Source organism: Neoarius graeffei, chromosome 5 (assembly GCF_027579695.1).
Source record: "Neoarius graeffei isolate fNeoGra1 chromosome 5, fNeoGra1.pri, whole genome shotgun sequence".
In the NCBI taxonomy this organism is placed as follows: Eukaryota; Metazoa; Chordata; class Actinopteri; order Siluriformes; family Ariidae; genus Neoarius; species Neoarius graeffei.
Window position 1 is genome coordinate 102,693,762 of NC_083573.1, and position 25,670 is coordinate 102,719,431.

Here is a 25,670-nt window from a genome sequence, read left to right on the forward strand (position 1 = left end):
TTTTTGGGCTTTTTTTCACCTTTATTGGATAGGACAGTGTAGAGACAGGACAGGTAATGAGTAGGAGAGAGAGACGGGGAGGGATCGGGAAATGACCTCGGGTCGGAATCGAACCCGGGTCCCCGGATTTATGGTATGGCACCTTAGCCACCACGCCCCCGTATGAATGACGTTTACTGCGAAGGGGGACGGCTGGCTTGACTGACATACGTAGCAACAGTTGCTAAGGGGGGCGGAGCTCCCGGAGGGGTCAATTCTCTGCTCTTGGATCAACTCGCAACGCCTTGAGTGCTGAGTCGGGCTCTGTCAGCGTCTAATCAATGAAGCCCATAGGATTTGAATTGAATAGGCGCTTGTAGCGCTAAAGCGCGTTTGGTGGACACAGGCATTTAGGAATGGAACTGTGGAACATTCATCTGACAATGTTGACGTTGGTTTGGCCAGTTCAAATAACGAATATATTTTTCGGTAGGCGCATGCGCATACGCAAATCACTGAGCTCTTCAGTGAGTATACGGAAATCGCTGAGCTTTTCCAGTGGGCATACGGCGTAGACCTGCGTATCACCTAGACTACACCACTGCTTAGCATTTGCCTATATTGCCTATGCCACGGGCCGCTCTGTGTGTGTGTGTCTGTCTGTCTCCAGTGTGTGTGTGTGTGTCCGCGTCTGTCTGTCTGTCTCCAGTGTGTGTGTCCCTCCCTCCTCCCAGAGCAGGAAGTGAAAGTGAAAGTCAGCAGCTCCATTTAGTGCCGAGGAGAAAACGAACCTTTTCAGGACTAAAACACGGTGAGTTTCTCCATCTAAAGCTTTAATAGAACCCTCTGAAAGTATTGGCCCCTTGCAGTGGCGTCACATTTCCGCTCTCCCCCGTCGCCTGGGGAACAAGCGAACTTTGTTCCCAGACTGAAGTCAAGTGAAGATGTCCGGCGTCTGTTGCTGTTGTCCGAAGAAAACTGCAGCTAAAAAAGCTCTGCTACCGGATTACTTGGATAATCTTAGTCAGAAAGAAGCGAAGGATAGATATCGGCGGAAATGAGAGTTTATTAGCGGTTATGATCCCAACAAAATCCCTCGAAGCGACTGGAGTGATGGTGCAGATTTGTGGGCGAGCGTTAGCGTTAGCGCCATGTTGGAACAGACCTTCTTTTTCCTGAAGAGGAAACACACGGAAGAACACTTACAATAATAATAATAATAATACATTTTATTTATAAGCGCCTTTCAAGGTACCCAAGGACACTGAACAGTAAAAACCAAACAATAAAAAGCAAAACAATAGAATAACAACAATAATAAAATAAGAAATCAATAATATTAATAACGTTATTAAAAATCAAAGAGAAAAGGCCAAGCTAAAGAGATGTGTTTTTAGCTGTTTTTTGAAAGAGGACAGTGTTGAGCATTGGCGCAGCGCTAGTGGCCGGGCATTCCACAGCTTAGGGCCATTTACACTGAAAGCCCCGTCACCCATAGAGCAGAGCCGAGAGTAAGGGACTGCTAACAGGTGGACATTTGTGGAGTGAATATTTAGAGGTAGCTGATATGGAGTTAGGAGATTTGATAAATAGGGAGGGGCCAGGTTATGTAGGGATTTGTAGACAAGTAAGATAATTTTGTACTGGATGTGGTATTTAACTGGGAGCCAGTGCAGGTTGTATAGAATAGGAGTGATATGATCCCAGGGCCTGGTGTGAGTGAGTACCCTAGCAGCTGAGTTTTGGACATATTGCAGCCTATTTAGTCGCTTGGCTGGGATGCCATCGAGCAGGGCATTGCAGTAGTCCAGTCTTGAGGTGACAAAAGCATGTATAAGCATTTCAGCTGCAGATGAAGTTAAAGAGGGACGGAGTTTGGAGAGACTTTTCAGGTGAAAAAAGCTGTTTTAGTAATACTTTCAATGTGTGAGTCAAAAGAGAGAGTAGAGTCCAGAATAACACCCAGATTTCTTACTTCAACAGTAGTGAAGGTGAAATAACCAGGAATAGATAGCTGTGAGTGCTCCAGTTTTTTCAAGATAGAAGGGGTGGAAATGAGGATGGCTTCTGTTTTGTCTTGATTTAATTTAAGAAAGTTCTGCACCATCCAATTGTTAACTGCATTTAGACAGTTGACAAGATTGGATGGAGGGAGTGGGTAAGAGGGTTTGGTTTGAATATAAATTTGGGTGTCGTCTGCATAACAGTGAAAGTTGAGCCCATAATATTGTTAGTTTTGTTTTTCTTTTTTATCAGACATCTAATTTTTTAGGTTTGTTTACCTGACATGTTTCGACGTACGACTGTCGTCTTCCTCAGAGTGTCACCGGATGTTATTGGTGACGCATCTTTTATCAGCTGATGTTTCCGAAGGCGTGGCCTTCCTGTCTGGACCTGTCAATCCAGACAGGAAGGCCACGCCTTCGGAAACATCAGCTGATAAAAGATGCGTCACCAATAACATCCGGTGACACTCTGAGGAAGACGACAGTCGTACGTCGAAACATGTCAAGTAAACAAGCCTAAAAAATTAGATGTCTGATAAAAAAGAAAAATTAAAGCCGCAAGCGGCCTCGACGGGCCCTCGCGCCAGCGGCCAGGGGGGGCGGGGGCATGCGTCCCCGCGAAATACCGTAAAGAGTCTGCTTGCCAAGTTTGACCAATCAGAAGCTGCAATATCATTTGTGCCATAACCAGCACCCCCAGGGGTGAAAGTGCACAAAATTTGGCGGATATGTCAGGAGAGCTATGAAGAGTTTGCGTATGAAGTTTGATGACAATTGAGTAAATAGAAGATGAGAGATAGATTTTTGAAGAATAAATTTTTTGGTTTTTCCCATGTCAGAAGGTGGCGCTATGCTGTACATGAGCGATTATGAGTTGGAGAAATAAGTGTCTACAACAGCAACGCACTATCACAAGGTAGTGGTGTGAAGGAAAAGCATTATGGAATTATTTACCAAAAACCCGTTTTGGAGAAATTGCGTCGGCCAAAAACAGCGCCCCCCATGGACGAAAATTCCCAAAATGTGGTATACATGACATGGGCGGTAGTAAGAGGGTGGCCGTGAAGTTTGACCAAATTTGAGGAAAGATTGGATTGTTTGCCCAAAAATAGCGCCCCCAGTGGCGAAATATCACAGAAAATGGGGAACATGTCAGAAGCCCAATGAGGGATTTGCGTGTGAAGTATGAGCAGTTTTGAGCAATTAGAAGATTTGTTATGAATTTTTAAGCATGTTAAATTTTGCATTAAAAATTGATTGACGTATAACTTCTGAGCGGTTTAAGCTACGTGAAACTTATTTAGTAACTTTTGTCAGCCATGTCTGTAGATGATGTGTATCAATTTTGGTGACATTCCTATGAACAGTCTAGGAGGAGTTGCGCCGTCTTCGTGGCCATGCATTTCGCACAAAAGTGAAATTACCTCACTTCCTGTTGGGCGTGGCTAATGCATTGGCATTACATTTTTGTCCGGCTTAGTGAGATACATATGCGTACCAAATGGCATGCCACTCCTACAAACTACATGGCAACCAGGCACCTTAAAGCGGGAGGCCAAAATCACAACGAGTTAGGGGGCACTATAGAGGCCCTGAGGCCCGGCTGGATCTGGGCTTTTGGTTCTCAGTAGCGGTGGCAGTCTAAGAAAAAGGAGCCAAATTTCGTGCGTTGTCGACCATGGCAAGCGCCCCAATAAGGGTCTTGAAAAGAGTTTGCTTGCCAAGTTTGACAAATCAGAAGCTGCAATATCATTTCCGCCATAACCAGCACCCCCAGGGGCGAAAGTGCACAAAATTTGGCGGACATGTCAGGTGAGCTATGAAGAGTTTGCGTATGAAGTTTGATGACAATTGAGTAAATAGAAGATGAGATATAGATTTTTGAAGAATAAATTTTTTGGTTTTTCCCATGTCAGAAGGTGGCGCTATGCTGTACATGAGCGATTATGAGTTGGAAAAATAAGTGTCTACAACAGGAACGCACTATCACAAGGTAGTGGTGTGAAGGAAAAGCATTATGGAATTATTTACCAAAAACCCGTTTTGGAGCAATTGCGTCGGCCAAAAACAGCGCCCCCCATGGACGAAAATTCCCAAAATGCGGTATACATGACATGGGAGGTAGTAAGAGGGTGGCCGTGAAGTTTGACCAAATTTGAGGAAAGATTGGATTTTTTGCCCAAAAATAGCGCCCCCAGTGGCGAAATATCACAGAAATTGGGTAACATGTCAGAAGCCCAATGAGTGATTTGCGTGTGAAGTATGAGCAGTTTTGAGCAATTAGAAGATTTGTTATGAATTTTTTAGCATGTAAAATTTTGAAGTGAAAATTGATTGACGTATAACTTCTGAACGTTTTATCCTACGTGAAACGTATTTAGTAACTTTTGTCAGCCATGTCTGTAGATGATGTGTATCAATTTTGGTGACATTCCCATGAACGGTCTAGGAGGAGTTGCGCCGTCTTCGTGGCCATGCATTTCGCACAAAAGTAAAATTACCTCACTTCCTGTTGGGCGTGGCTATGCATTCATAGAACTTTTTTTGTTCGTCTCAGTAAGATACATATGTGAACCAAATTTCGTTCCTCTACGACAAACTATATGGCAACCAGGAGCCTTCGAAAAAAGGCAAAATTTTCAAGGCGTTAGGGGGCGCTATAGAGGCCCAGAGCCCCGCCCAGATCTGGGGTTTTGGATCTGAGTAGCGTAGGGGATGCCGATAAAATGATCCAAAATATGCGCGTTTTCGTCCACAGGAAGTGCCCCAAAAAAGGCCGAACAGCGACCGCGACTAAGGAATAATAATAATAATAATAATAATAATAATAAAAAACCGAACAAGATCAATAGGGCCTTCGCCCTTTCGGGCTCGGGCCCTAAAAAAACTAACAATATTCAATATAAGACATAATGAATGTAATCGAAAGATTGAGCCCATAATGCTGTATTATGTGGCCAAGAGGGAGGATGTATATTACAAATAATAAGGGTCCCAGGACAGAGCCCTGAGGGACACCATGAAGGAGGGGTGATTTAGGGGATCTAAAGTCTCCAATTGACACAAACTGTTCTCTCATGGTAAGATAAGATTTGAACCAGGCTAAAGAAGAACTAGTGATGCCAAGCAGAGTTTCTAAGCGGCTCAATAAAAGATTGTGACATACAGTGTCAAAAGCTGCTGTAAGGTCGAGGAGAACAAGTATACTGACATGGCCAGTATCAGCAGCTAACAGCAAATCGTTGACAACCTTGACCAGGGCAGTCTTGGTGCTGTGCATGGCCCTAAACCCAGACTGAAACTTCTCCCAAAGATTATATTGAGTTAAATGCTCTTGGAGCTGATTGGCAACAATACGCTCTAGGACTTTTGCAATGAAGGGAAGATTGGAAATGGGGTGATAATTTTTAAAATCATCAATAGCTGCTCCAGGTTTTTTCAAGACAGGAGTGATAGCTGCTGTTTTGAGAGCCTGAGGGACTAATCCAGTTGAAAGGGGTGAGTTTATTATCTTAACTAGCAGGGGACAGAGAACTGGCAGGCAAATCTTGACCAAAGAGGTGGGCATAGGGTCGAGGAGACAGGTGGTAGGCCTGGATTTGGATACTAAGCCGAGGACATACTGCTCATCAACTAATGAGAAAGCAGAGAAAGATCCAGCTGGTGGTGGACAGGGAAAGGGGACATTAGAGGGAGTGATGGGAGTGGATTTGATCTGCTTGTGTATAGACTTAATTTTATTTTGAAAAAATCAAGAAATTTACAACAAAGATCAGTGGAAGGAGTAAGAGGAAAGTTTTTAGCAGGCAAAAGAAGTTTGTTTACAATAAAAAAGGGCTCTAGGGTTTCCTTGGCCTCTGGTAATGATGGTGGTGTAATAGCTGGTCTTGGCATCAATTAGAGACTCTTTGTAGGCAGAGACATGGTCACTGTATGCCAGCGCATGAACTGTCAGGCCAGTTTTACAACTAAGTCTCTCCAGCTGCCGACCAGCAGCCTTCATTTTACGAAGCTCAGGTGCAAACCACGGAGCAGAGTGAGAGAAAGAGACAGTATGCGTCTTCAGGGGGGCAAGGTGATTGAGAGAGTCAGCAGGGTGAGAGTTGTAGAGCATGACTAACTCCTCAGGGGATGAGTTTAATGATTTAGTGGTCAGAATAGGATGTAGTGTGTCAAATAAATCAGCTGTAACTATGTTTTTTCTGTTCCTGTATGTGATGGTGCGAAATGCACGCCTGCGATGGAGAGGCTCAGGGACAGCAATATTAAAAAAATAGCCATGTGATCAGAAACACAGAAATCTCTGGAATATAAATTTGATGGTGTGATGCCAGAGGTACAAACAAGATCTAAGATATGACCCTTTGAGTGGGTGGGAAAATCTACATGTTGAGTGAAATCAAAACAATCAAGGACAGCCACAAAGTTTTTAGCAAAATCACAGTTATGAGTCAACATGAATGTTCAAATCACCAAGCACTAGTATAGATGGACACAGAACACTGACAGATGAAAGCAGCTCAGACAGTTCATTAATAAAAACAGAGGAAACTCTGGGAGGCCGGTAAATGAGCAAAAGCAGTAGAGGTAGACCACCAGTAAATTTCAGAGCAAGACATTCAAATGATGAAAAATCCTGCAAGGGCATAGATACAATCCTATAACTAGAGCGATAGATCACAGCAAGACCCCCCCCCCACCCAGTTAAATGTGGCTTCTCCATATGCTCATATCCTACAGGAGTAGCTTCATTTAAGGCCAGAAAATCATTTGGTATTTGCCAAGTTTCAGTTAAACATAATATATCTATGCCAACATCAGTGATCAAGTCATTAATGTAGGGTGCTTTTTTATTAAGAGATCGCATATTTAATAAAGCAAACTGCGCATTTCTTGAGGAAGGGCAATTCTGTGAAGTTTTAACGAAATTTATGGGACACAAGTTCGTAAAGTCAACAGAGCGCCTCTCAGCGACAGTCCGCTTGATGTTACGATTCCAGCTCCAAAACGAATCAATGTCGTTTAGATGTTGGTGGTGAGCAAACGTCCGTCCAGAGCCCCTATGTATATATTTAGGCCGACGCAGGAATCCAAGATGTTTGTGCGCAAGCAGAGTGTCAGGGAATTTATATGTTTTATTCCCCAAATAGTGGAGATAGGCAGACGGATATTTAAGCGCCATGGAGAAGTCCCAGGAAAGCCGATGCGAAAGTTTTGGCTCACTGTAAAGCCAGTGTAGGTGGCTTAGATCAAAAACAAGGAGCCAGAGTAGAATCACTGTTGCACGCACCATCCAAGCAAGCAAACGTAGTCTACACACAGAGCAGCTAGCCAGACACCTGTGCCCTTAACACATTAGCCAACAGGATACTCCACTTGACACTCCAGAGGGCAGGCAACAGAAATAGCTAGCCCTAGGGAGAGCAGTAGTTCATTCTAACAAAAAAACTTACCCACATAGCAAGTAAGAGACTTACCCAAAAGAACAGTTAAGGCGGACACACCTAAGAGGGCTCACGCAAGGTAATACAGGGTAGTCAGCGTTCATAGTAGCCTAGTCCATCAGTTTGTCCAACAGTTCAGTAAACTCCTGTTTTAAAGTCCAGACAGGTAGATAAGATGAATCCCCAGTCAGTACACAGTCTATATCCTGATTTCAGCAGTAGCAGATGGCTTATCTTAGGATGTCAAGAGCAAAAAGGTTTCCGAGGGCGTTGGAAATATCTGACACAGGTAGTCCTGGAATCTGCTCAACAGGTAATGTTACTGTTTAGGCAAGTATTTGCAGATGACATTCAAGGAAGAGCGAGATAAGAAACCCATCTCCCAGAGAAGGTTAGGGAAAAATAAAAACACACAGATAGCGTGAAAGTAAAATGCTAAAAATAATAATAATCAAACAAATGTGGGACCGAGGAGTAGCGGCAGCCAAATGCGCCAGTGTTCACTCAAAACCGGAAATCGCAGCGGATCCCTCTACTACCTCATTAGACACTCAGTCACACTTACAGACTACAAAAGCCACAAAACCTTCTTTGTGTAAAGACTTTTTGCAGACAAGTCCATACTTGTGGGGAAAGTAAAGACTGTTGTGACTATATGAAGTCAGAACAGAACAAAGGCAGTTTCACAGGAATGGTTTTTTTGGCCCTGCAAAAGGCCTCTGACTCTGTGGAACATAGTATTTTGTGAATTAAATTGTAATCTTTTGTTCTGCAGAAACCTGCTATTAACTGGTTTAAAGCTGACCCTTCTGATAGGCAGCAGTGTGTTGAGGCTGGTGGCGTCACCTCCTCACCTGCAAATGTGGTCTGTAGGGTCCCCCAGGGATCAATATTAGGTCTCTTCGTCTTTTTGGTTTATGTTAATGATATGCTCTCAGCAGTGTAATGTAAACTACTGCTGTATGTTGACGATTCTGCCCTTCTGGTGTCGGGCAAAAACACTGTGGATATTCAGCAGCATCTGTCTTGTGAGCTTCAATCAGTCCAAGAGTGGCTTGTAGAAAGCAAGTTATCTCAGCACCTTGGCAAGACAGAACCCATACTTTTTGGCTCCAAACCGAGACTTAATAGTAACAAGTCTCCGGATGTCACATGTTATGGTAAAAAAAATTACCAGTAAACCCTCTGTGAAATAATTAGGCATGGGATTAGACCAGTCTCTTATGGCCCTTTTCCACTACCCTTTTTCAGCTCACTTCAGCCCGACACGGCTCGCGTTTCGACTATCTCAGAACAGCACGACTCGGCTCGCTTCAGCCCTGCGAAAGGCCCGGTCACACAGCGCTTTACGGCTTTATCACGGCCAAAACCCGTCAAAAAGTGCTCTCCCGTGAAGCAGACGATATTGTTCGTGTTGATGTCGAACTTAAGACGTGTTACAGTCGATATACAGACGTGACAGGACGCAGGGGAAAATCGGAACGGCGTTGGACGCGGCAAAAAGTTTTGGACTGCTCAAAACTTTAGACCGCGGACAACCACGGCCGGCACACGTGGTAAAGACGTGCAACACACGTGAAAAACACGTGATAATCAGTGTCCCGGCCGTTATTAAAACTTGGGGAGACGTGGTAAGACGCGAAAGTTTGGCGGTCTATCACGGGCAGAGCACGGTCATCGGACGGGTGTTACGCGTTGGTATCACGTGATATAGCGTGTGTTTAGCGGCTTATCACTGAGAAATGGATTTTTCCGCGTACATAGCACTGTCTAAGCCCGTTAAACGACGTCTCAAACAAGTTCTAAATTCGATTGATCACTGTCTAATCACTTCTGCATCACTTCTGATTTGCGGCATGTAAATACCGTAATTTTCTGAGACCTCGGCACTTGCAGTCTAGATGTCAAGGGGTGAACATGAACCCTCAACGCTGTGATGTCCTCATCTTAATGCTCCAGCACCAACAGAACCAACTGATACAGGCTCAACATATCCTACCGCTTTTATATGCGCAGCAAGCCGCTCTTCCAACGACGCTGAGCCGCGGTTACCCGTGATTTGGCAGTGCTGCAGCAGTGAAACAGCCGCCGACGGCCATACCCCGTACAAAGCACGGCAAAGCCAAAATTGACCAAAAATTACCACTTACGACCACGTCCACCAGATTTTTGTATCTTTTTGTACGTGATATAGACGCGGAGTGCTGTGTGACCGGGCCTTTAGCCCCCAAAACTCGCACGGTTTTGGAGTAGGGCTGAAGCGAGCCAAACCGAGCTGAGTGAGGCTAGGGGCATGAGGAGACACTCCCCTGTGCACTGATTGGTGAGGAGGAGTGTCCTCACACGCCCACACACGCCCCGCGAGCACGCTGGGATCTGTAAACACCGTAAACCCGGAAGAAGGAGAATTACGAATTACGAGAATTATGAAGCCTTATGCGCCTCGCCTCATCTATACGCTCTTGCCAGTATTTGTTGGCGTTGTCGGTGACAACAAGCCACAGCACCAAGACCAGCAACACTAATGACTCCATGTCCTCCATGTTTATTGTTTACTATCCGGGTCGTGAGACTACCGCTTAAAAGATCACTGATGTCACTGTTTGCGCCACCTGACGACATCACCTGACGTCCACCCACTTTCGCTAACTCCACCCAATATGTCCACCCACTTCCAGCCAGCACGGTTCAGCGCGGTTGTAGTCGAAATGCAACTCCAACAGCCCCATTCAGCTCGACTCAGCCCAACTCAGCACGGCACGACTCAGCCGTGTTGGTAGTGGAAAAGCGGCATTAGTGGGAGCCATGTAGCTGACAATATTATACATAAGGCCAACACCAAACTCAGGTTTCTATACAGGCAGGCCAGGAACCTCGATAAGGCAATCAAGAAACTTTTAATGTCAGCTCTTATCCAAAGTCATTTTGTCAGCTTATCCCCACCCCTCCATGTCTCAGCAACCTCAAGGACGGAGCTATTTACACTCAATCATTTCTACAGTGATACTTATTATTGTTAAAACAATATCTGAAGTGTTATTATTTGTAAAATAACAAAATATCTTGGTTTAGACTTTCAAACAATATTTTAAGATTTTATTTTAATTTTATCTAATAGTGGATGGAACAATAATTACAAACACTAACAGAATCAGCACATTCCAGCTGTAGCTGTAATCATACAGTAACTATAATCACCCTTGTGATAATAATTTCAATAATCGGTTAATGTTCAGTTCCCTCTTCATTTATTCTTGATTCAAAAGGCACAATTGAGTCACACAGGTTGATCAGTGTGTAACGGACAATAGCAATTTTATCCAAAACAGTTTTCCCTGAGGGGCGGCACGGTGGTGTAGTGGTTAGCGCTGTCACCTCACTGCAAGAAGGTCTGGGTTCGAGCCCCGTGGCCGGCGAGGGCGTTTCTGTGCGGAGTTTGCATGTTCTCCTCGTGTCCACGTGGGTTTCCTCCGGGTGCTCCGGTTTCCCCCACAGTCCAAAGACATGCAGGTTAGGTTAACTGGTGACTCTAAATTGACCGTAGGTGTGAATGTGAGTGTGAATGGTTGTCTGTGTCTATGTGTCAGCCCTGTGATGACCTGGCGACTTGTCCAGGGTGTACCCCGCCTTTTGCCCGTAGTCAGCTGGGATAGACTCCAGCTTGCCTGCGACCCTGTAGAACAGGATAAAGCAGCTAGAGATAATGAGATGAGATGAGTTTTTCCTGACTTAGTCGATTTATTTCCATTTCACATGCATGCAGCTGGTGTAAAGTTCAGTGTGTGTGTGTAGAACTCTCTCGAACTGTAGGTTCATTACTACACTCTGGCTCCATGGGGACATTTTGCACAGGACTGGGTTCCTCTGATTACAGAAACAAAGCTCCAGTGCTCTCTGCTCTTAATCTGTTCTGTTCTTTCAGGATATACAGTGGTGCTTGAAAGTTTGTGAACCCTTTAGAATTTTCTATATTTCTGCATAAATATGACCTAAAACATCATCAGATTTTCACACAAGTCCTAAATGTAGATAAAGAGAACCCAGTTAAACAAATGAGACAAAAAAATTATACTTGGTCATTTATTTATTGAGGAAAATGACCCAATATTACATATCTGTGAGTGGCAAAAGTATGTGAACCTTTGCTTTCAGTATCTAGTGTCACCCGCTTGTGCAGCAATAACTGCAACTAAACGTTTGTGGTAACTGTTGATCAGTCCTGGACATCGGCTTGGAGGAATTTTAGCCCATTCCTCCGTACAGAACAGCTTCAACTCTGGGATGTTGGTGGGTTTCCTCACATGAACTGCTCGCTTCAGGTCCTTCCACAACATTTCGATTGGATTAAGGTCAGGACTTTGACTTGGCCATTCCAAAACATTAACTTTATTCTTCTTTATCCATTCTTTGGTAGAACAACTTGTGTGCTTAGGGTCGTTGTCTTGCTGCATGACCCACCTTCTCTTGAGATTCAGTTCATGGACAGATGTCCTGACATTTTCCTTTAGAATTCGCTGGTATAATTCAGAATTCATTGTTCCATCAATGATGGCAAGCTGTCCTGGCCCAGATGCAGCAAAACAGGCCCAAACCCTGATACTACCACCACCATGTTTCACAGATGGGATAAGGTTCTTATGCTGGAATGCAGTGTTTTCCTTTCTCCAAACATAATGCTTCTCATTTAAACCAAAAAGTTCTATTTTGGTCTCATCCGTCCACAAAACATTTTTCCAATAGCCTTCTGGCTTGTCCACGTGATCTTTTGCAAACTGCAGACGAGCAGCAGTGTTCTTTTTGGAGAGCAGTGGCTTTCTCCTTGCAGCCCTGCCATGCACACCATTGTTGTTCAGTGTTCTCCTGATGGTGGACTCATGAACATTAACATTAGACAGTGTGAGAGAGGCCTTCAGTTGCTTAGATGTTCCCCTGGGGTCCTTTGTGACCTCGCCGACTATTACACGCCTTGCTCTCGGAGTGATCTTTGTTGGTCGACCACTCCTGGGGAGGGTAACAATGGTCTTGAATTTCCCCCATTTGTACACAATCTGTCTGACTGTGGATTGGTGGAGTCCAAACTCTTTAGAGATGGTTTTGTAACCTTTTCCAGCCTGATGAGCATCAACAATGCTCTATCTGAGGTCCTCAGAAATCTCCTTTGTTCGTGCCATGATACACTTCCACAAACATGTGTTGTGAAGATCAGACTTTGATAGATCCCTGTTCTTTAAATAAAACAGGGTGCCCACTCACACCTGATTGTCATCCCATTGATTGAAAACACCTGACTCTAATTTCACCTTCAAATTAACTGCTAATCCTAGAGGTTCACATACTTTTGCCACTCACAGATATGTAATATTGGATCATTTTCCTCAATAAATAAATGATCAAGTATAATATTTTTGTCTCATTTGTTTAACTGGGTTCTCTTTATCTACTTTTAGGACTTGTGTGAAAATCTGATGATGTTTTAGGTCATATTTATGCAGAAATATAGAAAATTCTAAAGGGTTCACAAACTTTCAAGCACCACTGTATCGCACATGTCGCTCCTTGTTGGGTTTTTTACTGAATTTTGTCCGAGTTGTTTGTCTGGTGTCCAGTCTGAGTTTTCCGTGTCGAATAAGGAAGTTGGTTCATCTGTAAGAAAATAATTTGATTTTGTTTGAACACTTTCATGAAGAAGCTCACTCGAATGTGAGCAGAAATGAAACGAGATTTTTAAGCAAACTCTTCCATACTCATATCCGACTTTCTATTTTAAAAAAATACATTTTAAATACAATCACGAATTTCTCTGGAGTTCTCGGACTTGCCTCCTCTCGTCATGTTCTCTTTAACCACTCATTTCTTTGTTGTTCTTGATGTATTTGCTTCTTTATTAACATTTTTCTCGATAGTGGGGAGACGGTAATACCTTTTATATATTTCTTTGTTTGAACAACCAAATACAGCACAAAAATGAACCATATTTAAGAGAGGATGCACACAAAAATCGAGCAAATTCGCAAAATCATGGGCTCGGCATGAGCATTCGTTTGACCCTTTTTCACACCGCCCACCATCATTCAGAATAAAATTAATTATACTCGTTAAACGGCTCAGTTTTTATTGTCTGTTTTTTATATTACACCTGAACACAAGTGTCAGCGTATACACTACGAAAAGGCAACAAGTATTCGATCAACACGTGATTAACGGTCACTAAATTTCGTTGAAAAGAAAGAAATGAAATAAATCATATACACTTTGACTTCTGGCTGATTGTGTTATGATTAACTAGATGGGCGCGCACAAACTGGACCACACACAGCTAAAACATTATTGATAGAAAAATAAAAAAATTTGTTTTGTGAAAATCTGTCAAGCCAAAGTGAACACTAGCCTTTTCTTGGGACACTACTACAGTCACCTTTACTGTCTGCCGGTTTTAGAGAGGATTAACCCGAATTTGTTTTATCAGTTGAGCACAAGAGAACCGTTCAAGACACAATATTTATTTATAACAATTACACTGCCTCAGAAATTCCTCCAACTTGCTAAGGTATGGCGCTTTCGTTTTTGACTTTACATCAGAGGTGTCGATATCGAACCTCTCGCAGATATCGCGAAGCATGCTCACAACAAAGGTTGACAGCTTTGACCTTGCCCTCATCTCACACAGATTGTAGCGATCGTGCTAGACAGGGTGCTGCAAACTCAAGCTGCACATAACTTCCTCACGCATGTCTTCGAAGGCTGATTCCTTAGTGGCAGCGTCTGTACCAGCTTCCTCGTCGCTCTCCACCTCCCCGCCACTGGTTATGGATAATGTGCGCTTGGAAGCCAGACAGGAGAAAAAGCTCGAAATCTGCTGCGCAGTAAGAAACTTGTCACTTGAGAACAAGCGTTGCCCACTGGAATCCTTAGCTGAGATCATGGACCATGCAATATCTGCTGGGTTTGTTTTGTACACCTATTAACCAGGAGCCCATCTGTTTGGCTCTTGGATTAACTTAAGAACTAATAACATTTAATTCTGTCTTTTGATTATAATCTTTGAAGTCGACAAAATATAAGCAAACAGGCCCAAGGCGTGGGAGACATTAGGGATGAGAACAGCGTTAACTTTTCTTTTTTTTCTCGGGGTTGGGGGTGTGTGTGGGGGAGGAGGGCTTATATAAAAATAACTAATAAATAAAAAGATCAATAAGAATATTTCTGCTCGGAGCATACTCTTTGCATTCTAGGGTCAGTGACAAATAAGAGTTTGCATTATGAGCAATTCAAAAATGTTTTAATAAATTGTTTTAAAAGCTTGCATCAGGTTTGCAAAAATGTATATTTTGTATTTCTGTTGGTTTCATGTAATTTCAAATAGCTTTTGAACCATTTTTTACTAAAGGAAAGACTGATTGCCCCTGAAAATGTCAAGTGGTGTAACCACAACAAAAGGAGAAATATTAAGTATTTATTTCCACCTAGAGTGTATGCAAGTGTACTTATAAAAACAGTTACTTAATTTTAATATATCACTTGAAAATAGATTTTATTAGGATTATTCTAAAATATAATTTTATGCGGACCGTGACGTCGCCCGGTAGGACGCAGCCGGGGCCCCACCCTGGAGCCAGGCCCGGGGTTGGGGCTCGTATGCGAGCGCTTGGTGGCCGGGCCTTTGCCCATGGGGCCCGGCCGGGCTCAGCCCGAAGAGGTGACGTGGGCCCGACCTCCTGTGGGTTCACCACCCACAGAGGTAGCAGTAGGGGTTTGGTGCGGTGTGGATTGGGTGGCAGTCGAAGGCAGGGGCCTCGACGACCTGATCCCCGGACACAGCGGCTGGCTGTTGGGACATGGAATGTCACTTCGCTGGTGGGGAAGGAGCCTGAGCTTGTGCGGGAGGTTGAGAGGTACCGGCTAGAGATAGTCGGGCTCACCTCCATGCACAGCTTGGGCTCTGGAACCCAGCTCCTCGAGAGGGGCTGGACTTTCCACTTCTCTGGAGTCGCCCGTGGTGAGCGGCGGCGGGCTGGTGTGGGCTTCCTTATAGCTCCCCAGCTCAGCCGCCATGTGTTGGAGTTTACCCCAGTGAACGAGAGGGTCGCCTCTCTGCGCCTTCGGATTGGGGAGAGGGCTCTTGCTGTTGTTTGTGCCTACGGGCCAAATAGCAGTATAGAGTATCCAGCCTTCTTGGAGTCCCTGGGAGAGGTACTGAGGGGTGCTCAGACTGGGGACTCCATTGTGCTACTGGGGGACTTCAATGCTCACGTGGGCGATGACAGTGACACCTGGAGGGGCGTGGTTGGGAGGAACGGCCTCCCCGATCTGAACCCAAGTGGTGTTTTGTTATTGGACTTCTGTGCTAGTCACAGTTTGTCCATAACGAACACCATGTTCGAGCATAGGGGTGTCCATAAGTGCACGTGGCACCAGGACACCTTAGGTCGGAGGTCGATGATCGACTTTGTAGTCGTGTCATCTGATCTCCGACCCTATGTCTTGGACACTCGGGTGAAGAGAGGGGCTGAGTTGTCAACTGATCACCACCTGGTGGTGAGTTGGATCCGCTGGCAGAGGAGGAAGCTGGACAGACCTGGCAGGCCCAAACGTATGGTGAGGGTCTGCTGGGAACGTCTGGCCGAGCACTCTGTTGGGGAGGTCTTTAACTCCCACCTCCGGGAGAGCTTTTCCCAGCTTCCGAGGGAGGCGGGGGACATTGAGTCTGAGTGGACCATGTTCTCTACCTCCATTGTGGATGCAGCTGTTCGGAGCTGTGGCCGCAAGGTCTCCGGTGCCTGTCGTGGCGGCAATCCCCGAACCCGGTGGTGGACACCGGAAGTAAGGGATGCCGTCAAGCTGAAGAAGGAGTCCTATCGGGCCATGTTGACCTCCGGGACTCCTGAGGCAGCCGACGGGTATCGGCAGGCCAGGCGTGCTGCAGCTCGGGCAGTTGCGGAGGCAAAAACTCGGAACTGGGAGGAGTTCGGGGAGGCCATGGAGAAGGACTATCGGTCGGCCTCGAAGAAATTCTGGCAAACCGTCCGGCGCCTCAGGAGGGGGAAGCAGTACTCTGCCAACACTGTTTACAGTGCGGGTGCGGAGCTGTTGACCTCGACTGGGGATATTGTCGGGCGGTGGAAGGAATACTTTGAGGATCTCCTCAATCCCACCGTCATGTCTTCCACTGAGGAGACTGAGGCTGATGACTCAGAGGTGGACTCGTCCATTACCCAAGCTGAAGTCACTGAGGTGGTTTGCAAGCTCCTCGGTGGCAAGGCACCGGGGGTGGATGAGATCCGCCCTGAGTATCTCAAGTCTCTGGATGTTGTGGGGCTGTCTTGGTTGACACGCCTCTGCAACATCGCGTGGCGGTCGGGGACAGTGCCTCTGGAGTGGCAGACTGGGGTGGTGGTCCCTCTTTTTAAGAAAGGGGACCGGAGAGTGTGCTCCAATTATAGGGGAATCACACTTCTCAGCCTCCCAGGGAAAGTTTACTCCAGGGTACTGGAGAGGAGAATTCGACCAATAGTCGAACCTCGGATCCAGGAGGAACAATGCGGTTTTCGTCCTGGTCGCGGAACACTGGACCAGCTCTATACCCTTCATAGGGTGCTCGAGGGTTCATGGGAGTTTGCCCAACCAGTCCACATGTGCTTTGTGGATCTGGAGAAGGCATTCGACCGTGTCCCCCGTGGTATTCTGTGGGGGGTGCTTCGGGAGTATGGGGTTCGGGGCTCTTTGCTAAGGGCTGTCCGGTCCCTGTACGAACGGAGCAGGAGTCTGGTTCGCATTGCCGGCAGTAAGTCAGACCTGTTCCCAGTGCATGTTGGACTCCGTCAGGTCTGCCCTTTGTCACCGGTTCTGTTCATAATTTTTATGGACAGAATTTCTAGGCGCAGCCAGGGGCCGGAAGGAATCCTGTTTGGGAACCACAGGATTTCATCTCTGCTTTTTGTGGATGATGTTGTCCTGTTGGCTTCTTCAAACCAGGACCTTCAGCATGCACTGGGGCGGTTTGCAGTCGAGTGTGAAGCGGCTGGGATGAGAATCAGCACCTCCAAGTCCGAGGCCATGGTTCTCGACCGGAAAAGGGTGGCTTGCCCTCTCCAGGTTGGTGGAGAAGTCCTGCCTCAAGTGGAGGAGTTTAAGTATCTCGGGATCTTGTTCACGAGTGAGGGAAGGATGGAGCATGAGATCGACAGGCGGATCGGTGCAGCCTCCGCAGTGATGCGGTCGCTTTACCGGTCCCTCGTGGTGAAGAAGGAGCTGAGCCAAAAGGCGAAGCTCTCAATTTACCGGTCGATATACGTTCCGACTCTCACCTATGGTCATGAGCTTTGGGTAATGACAGAAAGAACAAGATCGCGGATACAAGCGGCTGAAATGAGTTTCCTTTGCAGGGTGGCTGGGCGCTCCCTTAGAGATAGGGTGAGAAGCACAGTCACTCGGGAGGAGCTCGGAGTAGAGCCGCTGCTCCTCCACATCGAGAGGAACCAGCTGAGGTGGCTCGGGCATCTTTTTCGGATGCCTCCTCGACGCCTCCCTGGGGAGGTGTTCCAGGCATGTCCCCCCGGGAGGAGGCCCCGGGGAAGACCCAGGACATGCTGGAGGGACTATGTCTCTCGGCTGGCCTGGGAACGCCTCGGTGTTCTTCCCGAGGAGCTGGCCGAGGTGTCTGGGGAAAGGGAAGTTTGGGCTTCCATGCTTAGACTGCTGCCTCCGCGACCCGGTCCTGGATAAGCGAAAGAAGACGAGACGAGACGAGATAATTTTATGCGTTTTTGCAATTTAGAGCAGGACAAATGCTAAAAACCCTTGGCGTTTTCTCAATAATATTTGACAAATTATGTATAAACTGTTAAAAAATATGTTAGTACATTGCAGTAGAGGATTACATCTTATTCCCCATGAATTTTCCTGTAAATTATAATATTTTTATGAAAAATACTGGTTACACCAATTGACACAAACCTGTAACTGATTTGTGTCAATTGGTGTAACCAGTATTTTTCATCGGACAATGTTGCTTTTACAGAAGAAACTGGCACTAAAAATCAAGCATCACAGTCAACAAGGTCCATTGAACTTGTGTTTTTTATTCTTTTCAATGAAGAAAAAACATCTACAGCAAGAATTGGGTGTTTTCTGTTGTTAGTTAATTTAAGAATTAGTTTAGGAAACAAACATGGCAACAACAATCATGTGAACTTCTGTTCTTTTATGAAATCATTTAAAAAACAAACATACAAAAATCATGTGAACTCATGTTTTCTATTGTGAAAAGAAGAACATCTGACTGCAATGAATTTGTGTCAAAACATGTTCAAAGTTGTCATGAGGGGGGGCTGGATGGGCTAGAGAGAGAGGGAGAATCGGGTGTTTATGGCTGTGTGTGTGGTTTGAAATGTTTTGTTATATCCTATTCCTGTCCAGCCTGTGTCAGTGTGACAGAACACCTGAATTTTCAGGCTGTGTGTGCTTGGAGTTGTTTCCCGTCGTCTGTCATGAGTTTTGAATGACGTGAGTTCAAAGGTTCTGGCTCAGAGATTTTGTGCAGCACATCAGACTCATAATAGAATAGGATGTCAGGTGGAGGAGGCCAGGTGAAGACATTCTTCTCACCCAACTGTTGAATGCAGCTCACTTCCACTTCTTCACCCACCACCTGGATGACCTGTCCCACGAAAGGCTTACTTTCATATCTGACCAGAATGAACTTGCCTTTCAGATCCTGCTGACAGTTGGTAGATGTTGAAGGGAGATCTTCTGATAGGTTGCGGAAATCTGCTGGGATCGGATCATAGCACTTGCAGATATCCGGTCTTGCACAGAAACATGAGATTTCCCTCCACTGAATCACAGCTGGCTCTTCAGAGGTCATTTGATGGATTTTCAGTGTACCTTTTACGGCTGGGACATTTGTTGGGACTGATTCATCGTACTTGACAATGGCTTCCTCGGATATCCAAAAGTACTTGATGCTTGAGGGCTGATCCTTCAGGAAGTTGTAAAGTTCCTCGGCTGTCTGTAAGTCGGTACCTCTTTGGACTGCTGTGTCTGCAGTACGCTTGAGAGCCCCTCCCACTCCATCAGGAGCTCCTTTCCCATGCGACTTCTCACTGAAATTCCAAGTGACCCTTTGAAACCCACTCAGAAAAGGCACTGTGCTGAGAAGAAAAAAGTTTTTCTTGTTCCTGTATTGGGTCACTGGTCCATCACTTATGATATGTAAAGTGGTGGGTTTGTCAGATTTGCCTATGGCATCCTTCAGTACAGACTCCATGTGAGCCCATACAGCATGTTCATCATGGTGGAGAGAAGCAGAGAGAGTGCCATAGGAAAAGGATGATGAGGTCGTATACACCACACTTGTGTGGATTGTAACCTGCTTGCAGTAAACTCATTTTTTTTAAATGAATACTTATTTTTACAGTTATTGTGAATTATAAATGCTTCCTAAGGTCATACCATTTGACATGTAACTCTGAGTACACCTGACCATACCCTAAAAATGTCAAATTATCAAGATTTCAAAGAGAGCAACTAACCTTGGCATGCAGCAGTTAGGCTAATCAGGGGTCCTTCTTTGTGATATAATTTCCTGCCACATGGTCTTCTTACACAAATGAACAAAATGGCTCCTCAAATGTTGGTTACACCACCTTGACAATTTAGGAAGTTGACTTGACAGACACAATTCCCCAAATTAGTTATAATATTCAGTACAATGGTGTTCCATTTATTTTATTCATTGTTAAACAACACAAATGTAGGATTATGCCAAACTAGTTGATAATGCGTTTTATTGATAATTTCACCTTTTTTGAACATGTTTAAATATTTGGTACAAAGTTTTTATGGTTACACCACATTGACATTTTTACCATTATCCCCTGAATATTCTCTAAAAATTGATCAAATCCAGAAATTTTAGACTAGGTCTTCAAAAAGAGAATGTATTCAAGTAATTTGTGAGTTTATTTTCAAATTTTAACCTTTTTAAATGTAACTAAACCATAGGAACACAAAAAAAGTTGTCACATCATTGACCCTCTAAAAATCTCAGCTGAGTGACACATATTCAGTTTTATCAATGAAATCTAAAGGCTCAAATGTTGGCAAATGTCACGCAGTCACCACCTGTGTTATTACCTTTATCAGCTACAGTTCACTGAATTCTTGACAGCTCCTGTAGAATCACCGATTGCACAGATTGCAAGCAAAGACTCAAATCATAATCAAAGAATAGAGTTTTACACTATTGTCCACTTATTATTTAAGGAATGCCAGTGCAGATTTCTCATCTACGGCTTTGAAGACAGTTTCTGATGAGAGTTTGATATCAACAAGTATTCAAGCGGGTGTTTTGACATTTCGGTACGAGCAGAAAGTCTTCACTAAACTACCGTCTACTTATATGTTTGTAGAACCACTGGATTGCACAGAATTTCAATAACTAGTACCGGGAAGGTCTTATTCAGACCTCAAACATGTTAAAAAGCGAGATATTCGTTCTGAGTTGTAGCTGTTTTTTTTTTTTAGAAATAAGTCAGTTTGAGTTGACAGCATCACACAGCGGGGTCACCAAATGGTCACGTTCTCGTTCATTTACGTTGAATTCCATCAGATTCAGGTATAACTTTTTTAACCTCTCGGTCAAAAAGCCAGCATAATTTTTGCATATTGCTAAAATAGGACATCTCCAGAAGGTATAACCTTAATTTGAACTCATTTGAAAAGTGAGCTCGAGAAGAAAATTCGATTTTTCATTTGCCAGGAAATTGCCTTGTTGTCAAGTGGTCCTGAAAGAATGTCCTTGATTGCTGTCACAAACATCCTCTTAATCCGGAAATCTAAAGAGATGAAGTGTTTAATATCTGGTTTAAACAAATATGGTGTCGAGTGAGGAATCGGAAGCCAGAATTTTACTCTGTGAGCCAAGTTTTGGGATTTTACCTTATTTTCAGCCCGTGTGATGATGAAATCAAAATTCTTGATTTTTTCACAAAATTGAGAATGTTGTGGCTTGTGGCCGCCGTTTGCTCGATTTTTCTGTGCATTCTCTCTTAAAACAGATTAAACCTTACTTACACGAAAGGCGCTGTCTGTTTGTCCCCCAGGTGGAATTATCACATGATGCGTGATGTCATGCCCAAGGGGTCGATTGGAACAGCAAGAACAATTATTTTGTTTCTGCTTTACACCGAACACATTTGGGTTTGAGATCAAAAAGATGAATATGAGCCGATAGATCAGAATTTCAGCTTCAATTCCTGATCTTTACATCTCGATGTGTTCAGCAACAGAACATGACACCTTTGGAGGCAGACCACCCAATGGTTATGTGAGCAAAAGTTTTGGGACATATAGTCTTAAAGTAAATGAGAAAAACAGAAGAAGTGCCCTTGCTGTTCCAGCGCTTTCAGAGGGGTCTGTATAAATACGTGAGACATGATGACATGAGATTAAAACTAATCACAGTGGAGACAGATGGATCATCTGAAACCAAATAAGGCATTTAATGTCACTTTTCATAAATGTTCCTCAGCTTTGAATTGCTGGCTTTTAAAAGGCTTTGTTTTATTTTTATACAGAAGCCTTGTGTTACTTTCTGCTTATTAGACTAAGATTGTTGAAGAGGTTCTGTGTTAATTCAAACTGGATATACAGTCATCCATATCCACTCCATATTATATTAGCATGTACACTTCCCTTAATTTGTGTCTGTAATAATATCTGTGTTGTAGAATGATGGAGGGAAAGAGATCAGACTCACCAGAACCCAGCTGTGTGTCCATGAAGAGTGACCGGTCAATGGACGAGCCAATTCTCTTCAGAGACAGAGACAGTCCTGCTGATCTGAGGTCAGTATAGTGAGGTGTTTTACAGCACTGTTCCACCTGATCAAACTCACTGGTGTCATTGTGAAGCCCTTCATGAGCTTTATCAGGTGTTGAAGCAGTAAAACACTAAACTGTGCAGTGCTGCAGCTCTCGGACTGGCAGTGAGGAAAATTGCTGGAAGAGTTCAGTTCAGCCTGCAGTCCCTGAGCTGGAGGGTCTGTGGTGCGACATGAGAACATTTACACCTGGGACATTAATCACTATATCACTATTTCATTCATTCATTCATTCATTCATTCATTCATACATTTGTTTCTAAATGTGTGTGTGTCAGTGAGGAAATCCTGAACTCAGTGTATTGTGTTAAGAGGAGAGTGTTAAATATCTGTCTCTGTATGTATGAGTGTGTGTTGTACAGCTATGATACATATAGTCCATATTCCAGCATGTGTTTTGTTTGTTCACAGACCACAAAAGAAGAAATCAAACATCAGCAGAAGGCAGCTGAAGTCCATATTCAAGGTGTGTGTGTACAGTTTTATCCACATACAGCAGCATTATGGGTAATCAGACACAATTTCAGTTCTAACTGACTTTTCTTCTTTTCCTGAAATAAATCCTCTCTCACTGTGTAACATTATAATATTGGGATCTGTTCCTGTGTGTTTCTCACCAGGAGCTGGAACACAAAGTCATCAGTGTGATCCAGAAGGAGCTGAAGAGGTTTAAGAAGCTCCTGAGTCCAGATTCCCCAGCATGCTCTGAGAGGGAAGTGGAGGATGAGGAGGATCAGAGCAGTGTCAGAGAGGGAGTGCTGACGATCACACTGCACTTCCTGAAGAACATGAACCACACAGATCTCGCTCACACACTGCGCAACAGTAAGAGCTCTGAGTCATGACTTTATTTTATCTACTTCAGTTTGGTTCATATTTAAATACATCATATTAAATTTATCAAGCTGAATAAGTCAGTGAGATTAGAACTCTGAAATTAGTTTTATTTTACAATGTCTATATTTTCCATCTAAATTCTATACATTAATCAGGAACGCACATCAATATTTAATTTATATTGTTCTCAGTGATTTTGCATTAAAAGATGTTATTACTTTGTTTCTCAGAACACGTCTCTGTGTATCAGCAAAAGCTGAAATCCAACCTGCGAGAGAAGTGCAAAAGAGTTAATGAAGGAATCTCACAGCATGGAAGCTCAGCTCTTCTGAATGAGATCTACACAGAGCTCTACATCACAGAGGGTTGGAGTGGAGACGTCAATAAAGAACATGAGGTGAGACAGATTGAGACGGCGTCCAGGAGACCAGCAACACAGGAGACACCCATCAAATGTAAGGATCTCTTTAAAGACACGTCCATCAGAAGCGTGCTGACGAAAGGAGTTGCTGGAATTGGAAAAACAGTCTCTGTGCAGAAGTTCATTCTGGACTGGACTGAAGGAGAAGCGAATCAGGACGTCACCTTCATGTTCCCACTTCCCTTTAGAGAGCTGAATCTGATGAAGGAGAGAAATCTCAGTCTGATGAATCTTCTTCATCACTTTTTCCCAGAAATGAAAGAATTACTATTAATAGACTGTGATATGAACAAAGTCCTGTTGATCTTTGATGGTCTGGATGAGTGTCGACTTCCTCTAAATTTCCAGAACAATGAGAGATTGTGTGATGTGACAGAGTCGGCCTCAGTGGATGTGCTGCTGACAAACCTCATCAAGGGGAATCTGCTTCCCTCTGCTCTCCTCTGGATAACCTCTCGACCAGGAGCAGCCAATCAGATCCCTCCTGAGTGTGTAGACCAGGTAACAGAGGTACGAGGGTTCAGTGATCCTCAGAAAGAGGAGTACTTCAGGAAGAGGATCAGTGATCAGAGCCTGGCCAATAAAATCATCACACACATGAAGTCTTCAAGAAGCCTCTACATCATGTGCCACATCCCAGTCTTCTGCTGGATCTCAGCCACTGTTCTCGAGAGAATGTTGGGTGAAGCAGAGAGTGGAGAGATCCCCAAGACTCTGACTCAAATGTTCACACACTTCCTGATCTTTCAGATCAAACACAAGGACCAAAAGTACCATCAGAAATGTGAGCCTGATCCTCAGCAGACCAGAGCGAGTATCCTGGCACTGGGAAAACTGGCTTTCCAACAGCTGGAGAAAGGAAACCTGATCTTCTATGAGGAAGACCTGAGAGAGTGTGGCATTGATGTGAGAGAAGTGTCCGTGTACTCAGGAGTGTGTACCCAAATCTTCAGAGAGGAGTTTGGGCTTCACCTGGGGAAGGTGTTCAGCTTCATACATCTGAGTGTTCAGGAGTTTCTGGCTGCTTTATACACGTTTATCTCCTTCATCAGCAGAAAAGTAACAGAACGACAAACCACTGATCTGTCTGATCTTTTCACCAAATCAAACATGTCTGATTTCCTCAGGAGTGCAGTGGACAAGGCCTTACAGAGTGAGAATGGACACCTGGACCTGTTCCTCCGCTTCCTTCTGGGTCTCTCACTGGAGTCCAATCAGACTCTCTTACGAGACCTACTGCCCCAGACAGGAAGAAGTGCTCACAGCAAACAGGAAACAGTTGCGTACATCAAGGAGAAGATCAGGGAGAATCCATCTCCAGAGAAATCCATCAATCTGTTCCACTGTCTGAATGAACTGAATGATCATTCTCTAGTGCAGGAAGTACAACGTTGCCTGAACAGTGGAGATTTCAGGCGTCTCAGTGGAGTCAGAATCTCTCCTGCTCAGTGGTCAGCTCTGGTGTTTGTGTTACTGAACTCAGAACAGGAGCTGGATGAGTTTAATTTGAGTAAATATGATCCATCAGAGGAATGTCTTCTGAAGCTGCTGCCAGTGGTCAAAGCCTCCAGAAAAGCTGAGTGAGTGTTTTTATTTTTATTTATAAATGTATTACTGCATGGTTTGTTATTTTAATGTCACGCTGAACTGCAGTGTTTAGATTAATGCTTGTTAATAGTGACTCTAATCTTCTTTAAACAAACCTCTGGTACTTTTACAGGAGATGGTTTCACTTTTTCCACTAACAGGTTATTAAACCAACCTTTTGACACACGTGAACACACCACCTGTACTCAGGTCCACTCCAAACCCCCAGAAATCAGAGGTGTGTGTGTGAGCAGAGAATGATACACACCAACTGTTTTACTATCTGTTTGAAACGCAACACACAACTTTGTGTTCAGTTCAAATAACTACATCATATTTTCCCCAACATTTTGACCTCCAGCAGTAAAACAACCCCAATAAGAAGTGTCCATCAAACCCCACCCTCACAAACTCCTGACCAATCAGAGAACTCCCTCATGGACAAACAGTTTGGTGCTCTGGAAAATCAGTGCAGTGTGAAACTAACCAAACCAAATGACATTAACACACTGTGC

General features: G+C 44.3%; 1 protein-coding gene across 2 annotated transcripts; it reads left to right on the top strand.

Moving 5' to 3' along the window:
- The first annotated feature begins 312 nt into the window (after positions 1-312).
- On the top strand, positions 313-25,152 carry LOC132887169 (NLR family CARD domain-containing protein 3-like). Of its 2 annotated transcripts, none has more exons than XM_060922639.1 (5): positions 313-790; positions 22,159-22,275; positions 22,722-22,776; positions 22,931-23,135; positions 23,378-25,152. In XM_060922639.1, the coding sequence occupies exons 2-5, from the start codon at positions 22,160-22,162 to the stop codon at positions 25,150-25,152; spliced, it is 2,151 nt and encodes a 716-aa protein (XP_060778622.1). In that variant the 5' UTR covers positions 313-790; position 22,159. The 2 variants fall into 2 exon arrangements, with proteins under 2 accessions (XP_060778622.1, XP_060778623.1); XM_060922640.1 differs by lacking the exon at positions 313-790 and adding an exon at positions 19,243-19,438.
- Positions 25,153-25,670: the final 518 nt, after the last annotated feature.